We start from the raw sequence: 14510 nt of genomic DNA, 5'->3' as shown, positions 1-14510 counted from the left end.
TAGCGATTGACGGGTTGAAACAGGTTGGGGTGGCTAAGTGCCTACACCGAACATACAAAAAAAATTCTTTTTCTCTTAAAGAAAGATACAGGGGACGCCTTAATATTAAAACGTCACGGTGAAAGTTTATATTTATAACAAAACGGGGCCCAACATTCTTTATGAATTACTAATTCCATTACATGGGAATAAAGCTAAAATGAACGTTTATCAAATTATTTAGTGACTGTCATTCAACTGTATACTTACAGAGACAAAGCTTCTCGTGAACTGTGAGGGGCCGTGGCCTATTTAATTGGTCTGCATGGTATTTCAACTACATACTGAGGTAAAAGGTAAAGTTGTCCCTGTGCTTAGCTAATTGAGCACTACGCCATGAGGGCGTATGGGGGAGTGGAAGTATACATTCACGTTTTTTTAACCTCGGCACTAGTTGGAGGTGAGTGGTCAGCTTCACGCCTCAACCGCTTTACTCCCGGCGAAGGACCTCCCGATATCCACCGGATAGGAGCCTGGGTGGGCCCCAGAGCCGGTCTAGAAGGCGTGGAGAATAAAAAACTCTTGAGTCTACCGGAACTCGAACTCCGACCCCTCGGCTGTCCAGCCAGTAGCCAGTCGCTATACCGACTGAGCTATCCCGGCTGAGGACAACAATGAAAAATTCGAGTAGGAGCAGGAGATAACATGGCCTATATCTGGTATCTCCCCCAAACCCCACTATATTAACCTGCACGGTTGGAAGATAATTATGCCGCTAGTGAGAGCAAGTAGGTACCAGTCACGTCATCATCATTATGGCTGCTCATACCAACGGATCGATGAGTAGGAGATGCGACTGATCACACATGTTATAATAGCCGATAACTTCCTATATCCTGAGTCAGTTCGTATTACCACAAGTTCAAGTTCCATATGCAAATGAATTCAAATCTAGGCTTCCCATGTTATCTCGCTCCATGAACTTTCGGAACCAAAATTCTGTTAAGTTTTCCCAACATAAGTACACGCATGAGGTCTCCGCATGAAATTGGTACTATTTTAATAAAACACTTCTTTTTTTCACTGAATCTAGAGCCCCCTTGGGCCCTGGCCTCTGATTGTTCAGTTTCATTATCATTTTACAGACGGAGGACTCCTTGGACGGGTGATCAGCTCGTCGCAAGGCCTCTACCTAAACACAGGGTCCTTTGTTTGAATTTTCAAATATAAATCAAGCACGACAGATTAAATTTTCGGCTTCATATTTCACTACGAATTTAAGATACAAAGGATTCTATTCTTCTTCTTCTGTTGCTCCCACTTGGAACATAGGACATCCGTGAAACGCTGCGTTTCACTTCAGTTTGTTAATTTAAGACAGTCGGCAGGACTCCTTGAACGGGGGATCAGTCCGTCACAAGGCCGCTACCTAACACAAACAGTATAAACATCAACATATATCTATGCTTGGAGTAGGATTCGAACCCAAAGTTCTAGCGTTCGAGAGGACGAATATATTTCATACGTTAGACTGTGCGGCCACTTTGATTGGCCGTAAAGGATTAGTTAGTGTCTAACAATCATCGGAGAATTACTATACATAGTAACAACTGATACACTGTTAAGTCGCACATAAGCCCTCTTGCACCGCGTGCCAGTAAATCCCTATATAAAGATTTTGAAGAAACTTGTCATTTGGAAATGTTCGTAACAGGGGCAATATAGGTTACTGAATTAACAGTAGATTTCGGTATAGAATGAATGTACTGACCGCCTCTGTGGTCTAGGGCTAAGCGTTCCAGGCTACAGATCCAGAGGTCTCGGGTTCGATTCCCAACGCCACCAAATTTTCTGAGAAGTAATGTGTCTGAAACGGGGTCCACTCAGCCTCGTGAAGATAATTGAGGAGTTATTTCAAGGAAATAGCGGATCCGGTCTAGAAAACCGAAATTAACAGCCGAGGAGATCCGTTGCGCTGACCACGTGACACTCTCTATCAGATAAAGTCACACTAACTTCGCCGACAAGTTGCGGTCGTTCGGTCGGTATAGTTCGCTTGCAGACTACAGGCCACGGAGTTGTTTTTTGTTTTGATGAATGCACTACCGAAAGTTTAGTATTCTAGCTATACTGCAGTAAATAAAGATTAGGAGTGAATTGAAAATCAAACTGTGCGCTCGAACGGCGTGTTTCATAAAGGCGTTCTGGGCGATTTCCTGAAATTTAAATTATCCTCTGGTTTATCTGTTGCACACGGTATATCGCCACACTAGAGACAAACAAAAATTATCTTTCCTTACATTTCGCTAGAAAACATCAACAAATATTTAAAAAAAATCAATAGGCCATAGATCGTAATGTGGCATACGTTTTATATTACCGAAAAGCTTTCCGTCTTAGTCTATCAATAGAGTAGATTTGACGTCACATGTCCACACGGGAAAAACTTACATTAAATACATTCATACAGTCTCACTAGGACCAAATTTTATGGGTATTTATCAACCAGTGGCCAGAAAACTTAAGAAATTAAATGGCTGAGAACTGCCTCTGGGCAGTTACCGCCTTCAAGACATAAGAAGATTATCACATTTACTTGTTACTTTCTTTACGGTTAAGTTGATCGTAAATTGGCAAAAATAATAATAATAAAAATTATCAACTAGTTTTTGGGATGAATCATTGTGGTGGATAAATACACATAAGTATGAATTGAGGGTTTTCACGGCTGTGACTCTGAAGAATGCCATTCTCTGGGATGCGGAGCCGTGTAGATCTTGTGTGAACCACATACTCACGCTGGTTCCTCACTTGCGAATTTTTCTACCCTGAAGATGGAGGCGGTACGTTCCTCCGTATCGTCGGTCCACACAAGATCTACAAGGCGCCACATCCCAGAAGATGACATTTTTCACATAAACGTAAGTAAACCCCCTAATTCGCCTTCATGTTAGGTAATTTCTATAAATAACGCATAAAATATTTCAACCAAAATTTATCATATATTTTGTGGTTAGTTACAACAATTATTTTTAGTGACAGTGTCAATGAATTATGATTAAAAGGTTTTAAAAGAATCCAAGTGTTCGAAACTATTCTGATGCATGCAGTAAGTTGGACTAAGTTACACTAGATTTCACGCCCCAATAAAATATTTGAAGCCTTTTGTATTCACCATAAAACTTTATAAAATTCCCAGAACTTTGATGGCAATTAATGAAATCGATCTTTGTACTTACAGTTTCTACCAAAGAAGAAGAATCAAAGATGCACGAGAGTACTAATTTCATTTAATAAATTTATTGAGATAACTCACTCACTGACTCTCCCATCTACACGCTGTTTGCTTGAAATAAGTCTCCTTACCAGTAGAAAATTATTCAGCTGTTACAGTTTCTGTCTTTCTACGAAACTCGAAGTTTCATCACAGTTACTAGAAGACTGTGCTTATATAACTTGGTATCAGCATCTGGCTACTGATCCCAGTCTCAGACTACTGAATTATAGCTCTGCAAAAAATTTCAAAATAAAAATTCTGTATATATTTCCTATTTCACTAATTCAAACCATACATTTGGACCTTCATTTCTCTATTTTCAGAATTACTCACTAATTACTGTCCATTTAGTCGACTTCCGTTCTTATAAATTTGAATATGTTTTATTATTTGCTAAAACAAATTACAAGAAATTATCCTACCCTTACATATCAGGCCATTAATATGTACAAGCTGCATTATGATTATGCAGTCACATAAGACTCGCTGCTTGAGAGGAAAGAGTGAAGAAATATTTCGTAATATTTCCTCCTACTTTACTCAAACGAACACGACGAGAAGGCAGGGGGTCATAGCGATAAGAAAAGCTGAAACGAAGGTGTTCTTACTTTCTATGTGTAGTGTATGTAATCACAAGCGGAAAAACTACTGTAGTCTTGTGTGAATAACTTTAAAGAAAACGCAACATAGTTAGATCAAAGATTAGATGCACAGGTTAATATAAAGATAAAATATAGCCGAGTCAGATGTGACTGCTACTGTCACACTTGTGAATCAATTCCGCGGAGGTATTTTCATTTTCTGACGTTTCCTTATCACAAGTTCACCCCCACTGGTATATATTCTGGGTCAAGTTTCAAGCCCACATTTCCTTATTCTACTGCCCAGTCGTCCCATCTATCGGTACGTCTCTCAAGTTGCTGCCTCTCTTTAGATTTCCCGACTCACATTCTGCATGCATTTGTAGTTTCTTCTGTAGGTGTTACAGGAACTTGGGAGATGCAGTCAGACTCAACTACAGAATCCCAATTCAATTCAAAAGGTGAGGTCACAAACTTTCATGGCACACCTGTTCAGAAGCTCTGTGATGTCATTTCAAAGCGATATCAAATACCGGATATTTGCAAAATGGGAATTTGCCTTCATTGTCCAATGGTTTTTTTCAGGAATTTCCAAGAATTAATAATAGATATAAAGAGTGACCTTGCAAATATATTAACACAGCAACATCATAAGGACTCAACTAACGCTGGATGCAGCTGAGGTGCGTGAATGCTAAAATTCATCGTGCCAAAAATAAGCTAAAAGAAAATTACAAGCTCTTAGTCTTCCAGTAATTTCATCTATCCTAAATTAGATGAATATTCTTAGCCATAACCTACATGAGCATTCTTAAATACTGGAGAAGTATACCTATATAAAAAGATTACAAAACTGAAGAAGAGGCCAGGACCCTTTAAAGGGCTGTAGAGCCATTGTTGAAAGAATGAATGTATGTACGAATGAATGAATAAATGAACAATTGAAATACTTGAGGTAATTTTAAATAAATTTAGTCGAGTTCTATTAGCCCAGATTTCTATGTGGCAGTAGAACCAAAGGTTGCCACCGCTTGCACTGAAATCCGTTATTAAGACAATCCTGAGCCTGTTGCTTGCATCCTTTATCCTCCCAATCTATTTATTATTATTATTATTATTACTACTACTACTACTATCATTATCCAGAACCGGGATAGCGCAGTCGGTATAGCGACTGTCGACGGGCTGGACGACCAAGGGGTTGGAGTTCGAGTATCGATGGGGACAAGAATTTTCACTTTTCAATGTCGTCAAGACCGGCTCTGTATCCACCAAACCACCTATCCAATGGGCAACGTGGTTTTTCTCCACGGCGGTAAACCGGCAGGGGCGTGAAGCTGACCACTCACCTCAAAATAGTGCCGAGGTAAAGAAAATGTGGATCCATACATGCATTCCTCCATACGCCTTCATGGAGTTGTGCTTAATTGGTTAAGCAAAAGGAAAACTTTAGCTTCTATCTTACTATCATATCCTCCTATTCGCCCCGTCTTTCAAGTGGCTTTTCTCTAAGAAGTTTCTCCACAAATTCCTGTATACATTCCTTGTTTCTCATATTCCATCTACAAGTTTAGCCTATAGAATCTCCATTATTTCAATATCTGCACAATTCTAGTTGTTTTGTAGAAATGAAAAGCTTCTTTGTAACGTAATACTCTATATTTGCCAGTTGCGTCCCCATTCTTTAGTGAAATATTTTCCTGAGTGTTTAATTTTGAAGTATTTGTCACGTGTATTCCTCCATCAAATTAAAAATAGAAACTTACGTTAGCAAGTTGGAGTTATTCATGTACTTCCGCCCCACTGAATTTGGAAGTAAGAGGATAAGAACGGAATTGATTTGAAAGAAGTACCACGACATGACCATACATGTCGGAATTGAGGTACAATTACAGATATTTTGAATTTGGGCACTTGTTGGAGATACGTGGTCTGCTTCGCGTTCTGGCCACTTCACACCGAGGAAGTGGCCTGGTAGCCAAAGGACAGTCAGTATTGACGTGATGAATAGATAAATCTCTGTCCGTAGCTGGAATCAAATTCCTGTCCTCAGCTCTTGGTCATGCCACCACACTCACTGCACCTATCGCTACTGCCTTTCAAAGTATATCTGCAATTCTATTACAAATAAAACTTATCAAAGTGGCCGGCGTTCTAAGGCATGAATGTCTTCGTTCCCTCGAACACTGGAATCATAGGTTCGAATCCAACTCAAGGCATTGATGTCTGTATGTGCGTTTATTCTCTGTTTGTGTGTGGGTAGATGCCTTGCGACGGGCTGATCAATCATCCAAGGAGTCCTACCGACTCTCTGAGCTTAAGGAATTGATGTGAAAAGAAGAGTTTCACTGATGCCCTATGCTCCAAATAGGAGCAACAAGAATAAAGATAGATTATAAATAAAAGTACTCCCTCAAAGTTCTTCCTCAGGGCTTGTAGTCTGCCTTCCGTGCCTCTCAAGGTAAGTTTCAAGAAACCAGTAGCACAAGAGTATAACGAAAATCCGACTGTAGGTGGAATATCTGCAAAGATATCTAATTATCGCTGACCTTGTACAGAAGAATATCAAATCTAACTGAAACCATTACAATAAATGTTTTTGCTTTTGCAGTTGTTTCAAGCAAACGACTTTTTGTCATTTACATAAAAGACCGTTTGCCGAAACTGGGAAAACCTTCGGATGGTTTCACTTCCTGATGTCCGAATAAGGACTAATGAACCCGAATGACCCTCTTCGCTCCTGTCACATGAGCTTTCCACTATGATGGAGGTCAATAAAAGCTGTTCTAAATAAAAGACCTTGTTCCCAATTCTTAAATAAAACCAGTGGAGGTCAATAAACTGGATTATATTTCTGTTCATGTCTTACCTTTCTGCATGGATTGGTCGGATGAATTCATTTTGGCCTGCAACAAATATAACATAGCTTAATTAGTATTCAGTGTATGAACAAATTGGAAACAAACTAAACGAAGAAGCAGTCTTCTGGTATGTGGCACCTTGTACATGGATATTAACCGACGTTTCGGAGGACCAGTCTGCTTGTACCGGTTCTCACGGTCTCTTCACTTGCGGATTTTCTTATTTTTCCTTCTATCCTGAAGATGGAGGCGATACGTTCCTCCGAAATGATGGTTAACACCATATCTACACCGTGCCACATCCCAGAAGACTGCTTTCTTCATAGTAACCGCCGTAAAAACCTCAAATCTTACAAACTAAACGAAATTCTCCTACACGAGCATGTAATCTGCACTGAAATTTGCACAACAATTTTTGTTGATTTTTCAACCTCTCTACATTCTTGCACTTACACATGCGTTTCTTCTTTGACCTCACAACGCAGCTCGTTTGCAGAAGGCTGCCATTAAGTGGCTAGATTACTTGACCCACACCAAGGTTGTCCGAGTTCGATTCTCGGCGATGTATGTGTGATTTGTGCCGGAGAATGTTGTCCCAGAGCAATTTTTTGATAGCACTTCAGGTTTTCGTCGACAACAGAAACTATAGAAGTTATCTGAAGTGCTTCAGAAATTTACATGGAGTCTGTTAAATGACGAAATTAGTTCATTCACACTTCTAGAGTGAACTAAGTTTAGATTGTCATTATATTGGAAATGATTCTGTAATAAACAGCATTATTTCCTTACCACGGATACTATGACAACATACGAAGACACATATTCTATGACATCAGTTATGGATCGTTTAATAGATGCAGGTACCCATAAACCCTTTGGATTTTTCATTAAAAAATATATATTATAATTTCGTGGAAGAAAATCAGTGTATTTAAAGCTCAGATCTCGAAGATAAGCAGTATGATTCCTTCTTCCATGGTCACATTATCGCATCTTATTTTGGAACAAAGGCATCTGTATTAAGTCACATGATTTCCTAGTGATTATAACAGTTCTCATTGTCATTACCCCCTCCATGCTCTTCATATGGAAGAATGAATGGGGCTATCACGATAATAACAGCTTTTCTAAGTTGCCTTCGTAAAACGAAAAAATATTTGTTTACAGGAATCAATTTTTTATCTGAATCATATTTTACAAGCATGTACCAAACCTTTAACGGTGTTACTTGATTAGTGTTTTCATTAACTACAAATGTGTATACCTCGGCTAACTTTAATTTTCTTATGTGATTGGTTTTAATTTATTGATTTGTTATTAATTTTATGCTATCACTCCCAGTTGTCTTATCTTAGTATTTAGTTACTAATAGTATTAGCAACACTCGTAATATTTCATAAATGTATGTATATATTTCAGTCTTCTTTAGATTTATGCTCACAGATTTATTTGTCATATTTGTATTTTGTTTTAATTATTTTCTGTATCTTTATATACTCGTGCTAACTTTGTAATTGGCCACTGTGCTGTTAAGTTATTGCACGTAAATAAACATGAATTGAATTGAATTGAATTGAACTATTACACAGGCCTACAAAAAAAAATTTTTTTTGGGTGTCTAGGATTTTAGAACTAATTTTAGTTATATTTAAGGCGCTGAATCTAAATATAAAATCAGTTTTTCTCTACCAGCTCTACTTTTTTAGATCAGCGTTTTTGTATTTTCCCTCTAATCACCCTTCNTATATATATATACATGCTTGTTAATATCGATTGGAGAACCTCTTCTTTCTTTGAAAAAACCGACAAGAAGGCTGGTCCAAAAACAGACTGAAAAAGTACCAGCCAGAATTGAGGATAGATCAAAATTTAAGGACATTGAATATAGCTGATCACTGTTACACTGTTGCAGATTTGATGGGTCTCAGGTTTTAAATGCAGGAACCAATGAGAAGGAAATATGAATGACAAAATTAGCATGAACTGGGAAGAGGAGATCCTTGCTTATTTCCAGGTACTCTGACGGTGTTTGCCTGGCAGTAATGACTAAAAGAAGAAACGTCAGCAAAATCGGGAATCAAACACAGTACCTAAAATTATCCTGACATATCCTGCACAAACATTATTTATTTTATAGAGGATCAAACATTTTTTAGTCCTACGAACCAAGCCTATAACGGATACGTTTAATATTCCTCCAGTATCCATTAGGAACTTCGGTTCCATTCAGCACATCCATACAAACACGTTCTGTTGATATTTTAAAGGCAATTCGCACCTCGAAACCTTGACAGCAAGTCAAACACTAAGGTTATGCAAACCCGTATGTAAACATTGGATCAGTGTTCTTACATCGTCTGCGCGTAGAAAGGTGCGCAGGAGACAAACTCCATAGCCGAGCGGTAACGCTACGTGAACATGGTCCGATCGAGTGTAATCGCGTTACCGGCGATAATGCTTAAAGTTTCTGGCAGACTTCCTCGAGATTCCAGGCGAACGCTGCAAGATCGCCAACAGACAATACCCCATTACTCACTGTTCCTTGCCGTTGTCCATCTTATTCACCCCTGTATAATTAAATTCTTAATCTGTGGAGTTTGGAGCCCTTTGGGAGACTTCAATTTGACAGGGGTGGGGAAGCACTTTGGATCACAACATACAGCAATTGGGCGTCCGGAGTAGCTCATTTCCTATAACGAAGAAATGGACGGCTTAGGAATCGGGGTTCGATTCCAGACAGCGATACACACAGCGTCCGGTTCTGCGGCTCACCCAGCCTCTGACCCAACGGATATTTTTCCTGCGACGTAAAGCAGCAGAGACGCGAAGCTGACCACTCACCTACATCTACTGCCGAGACTGAGAGTACATGTGTCCTCGTGGAGTGCTGTTTAATCAAATATACGGATAACTTTACCGTCACTGGTAGCAGCTGGCTATTTAGAAATAAGAAAGTACTATGGCGACCATCACTGACTACTGGCACTCCATACATACAAACTCCGTGGCTTTAGTCCGCAAACGAACTATATCGACCGAGCGACCGCCGCTTGTTGGCGAAGTTAGTGCCAACTTTAGCGGATAGAAATTGTCACGTGGCCAGCCCAACGAATTCCCACGGTTTTCTAGACCGGAACTGCTACTTTTCCATTCAAGTAGCTCCTCATTTATCCTCACGAGGCTGAGTGAATCCCGTTCCAGACCCACTATTCTCAGAAAATCTGGTAGCGTCGGGAATGGAACCCGGGACCTCTGAATCTGTAGCCAAGAACCCTGACTACTAGACCACAGAGCCGGCTAACGTAAATTGGTAACGAATTTGAGTGACGTAGGATGTAGGATGATGTAGGATTGGAAAATGTGTTCATGAAACCAACACCACAGTCGTTTTAGTACACACTACAAAGGAGAAAGCACACAACTGTGTTCCATGCGGTACGAGGTAACGGAGTGGGTTAACTGTAATGAAAATATGAAATACCGGGAAGATGTCAAGCGTCATTTCCTATTAGCCTTGGGACCAGCAAGGGGGCTATGGTGTTTAATTATAAGGATTAATGATTAACTTTCATTGAATATTTTCCACTAATGCAAACTCCTATTGCGTTACATTCTTCAGATTTTTTTTTTTATTTCTCCAATTTATTATACAATCTATCCAGCTATTATGGATAATAAGTACTAGTTATGATGAGTATAGATATAAATGTAATTTAACATGAAGAACGTGTTCCAATGAACTCGTTCTATATGTAATTTAACTAATTATAGTCAATTAGTTAATTGTTTTACAAAATTAAAATAGCAAGTCTTTACAAAATTAGATAGCAAATCTGGTTAACAGTTGTGACGGTTTGATTCTGTGAAGCCTCCTGACTTCTTCTTCATCGTATTCTTCAGATATAATTCCATAATTTTGCACCGCCGCCATATTTATAAGTACTGTATATTTTATTCAGAATTTATACTTGTGTATAATACATATTGCCACCAAACGGAAAATTAATATTGCAGAGTCACCATTTTACGTTAGATTTCACAGAATTAACAACTTAATAAAAGTTGCATGTCAAATTAAGGGAAAAGGCCAGAAAACATTTCAGTCATTACATAAAGACATTTTAACTGTCGCTTCCATTTTATAAATTCGTGCGTTAGCCATGTTATCATTATTATTCGTAGTAGTAAATTACAAAGTGTAGAGTTTGGCAGCGTCTAGTGGAATAATGTTTGTACATAGTTGCGAAAGAGCCTTTCTACGGTTTCGAGGATGCTGTGGGACATAAGCTTGCACAAGAAGGAACTACCATAATACAATACGCCTATATTTATTTACAAAGTACAGAAATTCCATTAGAAGAAAGAGATATGTAAAATTAATGAAGAAGACAATGTGGCAACCTTGTACTGGCAGAAGATACAAATCGTTTTGCAATATGTATCTTATAAGTAATATATTACTTTGCTTGAGGAATTAAACACGCTAAGTAGTAGACGACTTATATTAATTTTTCAAGCACCTCATTTGTTTTAACCCGACAGCTCCCTCTCTCTCTGTGTCACGTGCACACGTATAGAGGGCCGCCTATCAATTCCGGTTCTTCGATTAGTGAAGTATAATTTTTGTTTTGTTTTTTCTTTGTTGATTATTTTTGTTCACGTGCTTTCGAAGAGCGAAAAGAACAAAAATAAAGCGAATCCATGTCTGAATGACAAATTAAAAACTTTTTTTTTATTGCTAGTGTGTTGGGACTAAGTCCCTTGTACTGCGGCCACTTCTGGCCTATTCTACCCGCTCCAGATGATAGGTGAGGGTGATTGTGGAGCAATTTGTGGAATGAAGATTGGCAGGGGAAACCGAAGTACTCGGAAAAAACATGCCCCAGGGCCACTTTGTCCACCACAAATCCCACTTGACCAGACCCGGGATCGAACCCGTGCCGCCGCAGTGAGAAGCCAGAGACTTCTGGTGCTGCCACAAATTAAAATCTTACTCATGAAACACAATATGAGTACAATAACTTGTATTTGTACAAAATTTTTAAGAGTTAATTAATTTATTTGTGACGTATTTTATGATATATTCTTAAAAGGAAAGTGTACTCAAACAAGAGCGGATATATATATATATATATATAGCTTACTGAACTATGTTGTAATCACAAGTAATTAAGAATTCCGAAATGTTTGAAAAATTATTTGATTATTTACATGTAAAATTATATGTACCAGTGATGGAAAATAATATATGGATGGTAAGCTACAGCGAAGAAATAAACACGTTACTGAAAGGACAAGTAAATAAGATTTATCAAGTCACAGAGAATAAGAAGGTTGGGACATGTCGAGAGAATGGAAGATAATGCAGTTCCAAAGACAATGTTAAAAGGAAGGCTATATTCCAAAAGAAGAAAAGGAAGACCCAGGATGAGATGGCCAGACGATGTCGAGAACGACCTGAAGAAAATGAAGGTGAGAGGATGGATAGAGAAGATGAGGAATAGAGAGCAGTGGAGACTGGTTGTAGAGGAGGCCAAGGCTCACCAAGGGCTGTAGCTCCGAGTGGTAGGTAGGTAGGTAGGTAGGTAGGTAGGTAGGTAGGTAGGTAGGTAGGTAGGTAGGTATTTAACAATGTCAGTAACTGGGGCTGTATCAAGTCAAATGACTGGAAAGAATGCAGAATCAGGAATTCTAATTTGAGGTACTATCTCGGAATTTTTCCGGTGGAACAGAGGAAAACCACGAATAACATGATTCAGAATGATCCAGCACGTCCGAAGCATAAGCCAGAAGCCTTATCGTTTGAACCAACTTGACTGACTGACACACTAACTAACTAAATAACTGAATGAATGTCTAACTCCATTGAACCGATGAGGAGCTATATAACTTATACTTTTCTCCAATTATAATTTGAATGATCAAGTCAAGGAGGATGAGAGATGCAGGACATGTAGCACGAATGGAGGGGAATAGGAATGAATATAGTATATTGGTGGGAAAGCCAGAAGGAAAAAGACCGCTGGGAAGACCAAGCAGTAAGTGGGTGAACAATATTAGAATGGATTTTAGAGAGATAGGATGGGATAGTATGGTATGGATTCGATCGATCTGGCTCTAGGAGAGTGACCAGTGGAGGGCTCGTGAACACGGTAATGAACCTTCGGGTTCCATAAAATGCTAGGAAGTTATTGAGTAGCTGCACAATTCGCTCAGCTCCATAAGGGAGTGAAGTTCATGTCCAGAGGTCGTATTGAGCCATTTGGTGTTACTGCAGTGAAGTTAGTCATGAAGGTGTGGAATGGTTGTTCCTGACGTCATGACGCGCTCCAAATCAGAAGAAATGTTCTTTCGTTTTTAACACTAAGAAGTGCCAAACAATTTAAGATGGGGTCTGCGGAGGTCCTGTCTAGGTCAACCGAATATTGCAAGAAAGAGACGCTCAGTGCTGAGCCATGTTTACTATCATGGCTCCTTTCGCGCCATGGTAACGAAACTGGAGCGTTAGCCCTCCTTCAGTGGGACAAAAGATCTGCACATCTTGTACAAATCTGTTAAACTTTGGAAAATATTAGCTGATTGGCATAAAGTCCAGTTGAATATTCGGCGGGAAATTACATGTAATATTGATGCCGTTATCAACTCAATTATACATACATCATAAAATATCGAGAAAGCAATCAGTGAGCTCAAATATTAGGTATAAATTTACAGAAGGAATCTGGTCATATTTCACCATGACAAAATTTTATGGTGTATATTATAGCCTTTCGGAGATACTGAAGTTTTAATCTCTTTGAACATTTAGTCTATTAAGTTGAGAAATTCTGAAATCACAGCTATATATACAAAGCGGTCCACTCACCCTCGTGAGGTTAACTGAGGAGCTATTTAAAGAACTGACGGCTCCGGAAACCGAAATTAACGGCCGTAGGGATCCGTTGCGCTGACCACGCGACACCCTCTATCCGCTAAATTTGGCATTAAGTCCACCGACAAGCGGCTGTCACTCGGCCGGTATAATTCTTTGCGGACTAAAACCACGGAGTGTATATATATATGTATATGTACATACTGAGACAATATAGTTGAAAAATAACATTGTACACAATGTGTTGCTGTTATCTACAATTACGCTATGGACTTCTTCAATAAAGGTCGACACTGTGACTAATACCCAAGCATACATTATCCTACCGATTACTGTAGCCTTATTCGTCAACTGTTATCGCCTCTCACTGCTGAATACATATCGACAACATGGCTAAAGTTGCCATTTCACACATATCTGTGTAGAATATCATGAAACTTAAAAGAGTCTTGCTTGTTTACATTAGCCAAATTTTATTTATGAAATTCTTACCGTCACGGAATACAAAGTTTGGAGAAACACGAAAAATTATGAATTTGTTTGGCCTAGAGGTGACGCGTTTCACTCTCAATCGATACTTAGGCCTACACGGTTCGAAGCTCTGCGAAGATCTTCTACCCCAACAGAGATCTGTCGTGATTTCAGTCAGCTTTTCCTGATTAATGTAGAGGAAATACTTCGAAATAGATCACGACCACTTCTACCTAAGCATAATGCTATTTTCAAATGTTATAACTGTACATTATTTAAGAAATGCAGTTAAGAAGGAGAGAAAGGTAGTAAGAAATAAAATGAGAGGCCACTATGCCAACGTGATCCCAGAAACACTACAGATCTTCAAGATAGCCGGCCTCGAAACTAAGAATTGAACTTAGGGCTTCCAAAACATGCAGCCCGGAGTACTAATCATTTACGTGGGGAAGTTGAATAGTACGAAGTCG

At 39.1% G+C, this 14510-nt stretch overlaps 1 protein-coding gene across 4 annotated transcripts in view; it reads right to left on the bottom strand.

The window, feature by feature from the left end:
* The window catches only part of LOC111866474 (zinc finger protein rotund), a 938200-nt gene that overhangs the window by 195710 nt on the left and 727980 nt on the right, over window positions 1–14510 (bottom strand). For all 4 annotated transcript variants that reach the window (XM_033752262.1, XM_023855448.2, XM_023855446.2 and 1 more), the window contains one exon: window positions 6707–6743. In XM_033752262.1, coding sequence (XP_033608153.1) covers window positions 6707–6743 — 37 coding nt within the window. The remainder of the gene's footprint in view (window positions 1–6706; window positions 6744–14510) is intronic.

This window comes from Cryptotermes secundus, unplaced genomic scaffold (assembly GCF_002891405.2).
Source record: "Cryptotermes secundus unplaced genomic scaffold, Csec_1.0 scaffold320, whole genome shotgun sequence".
NCBI lineage: Eukaryota > Metazoa > Arthropoda > Insecta > Blattodea > Kalotermitidae > Cryptotermes > Cryptotermes secundus.
The sequence above is the reverse complement of the archived record's forward strand: the minus strand, read 5'-3'. Positions and strand labels throughout refer to the sequence as shown.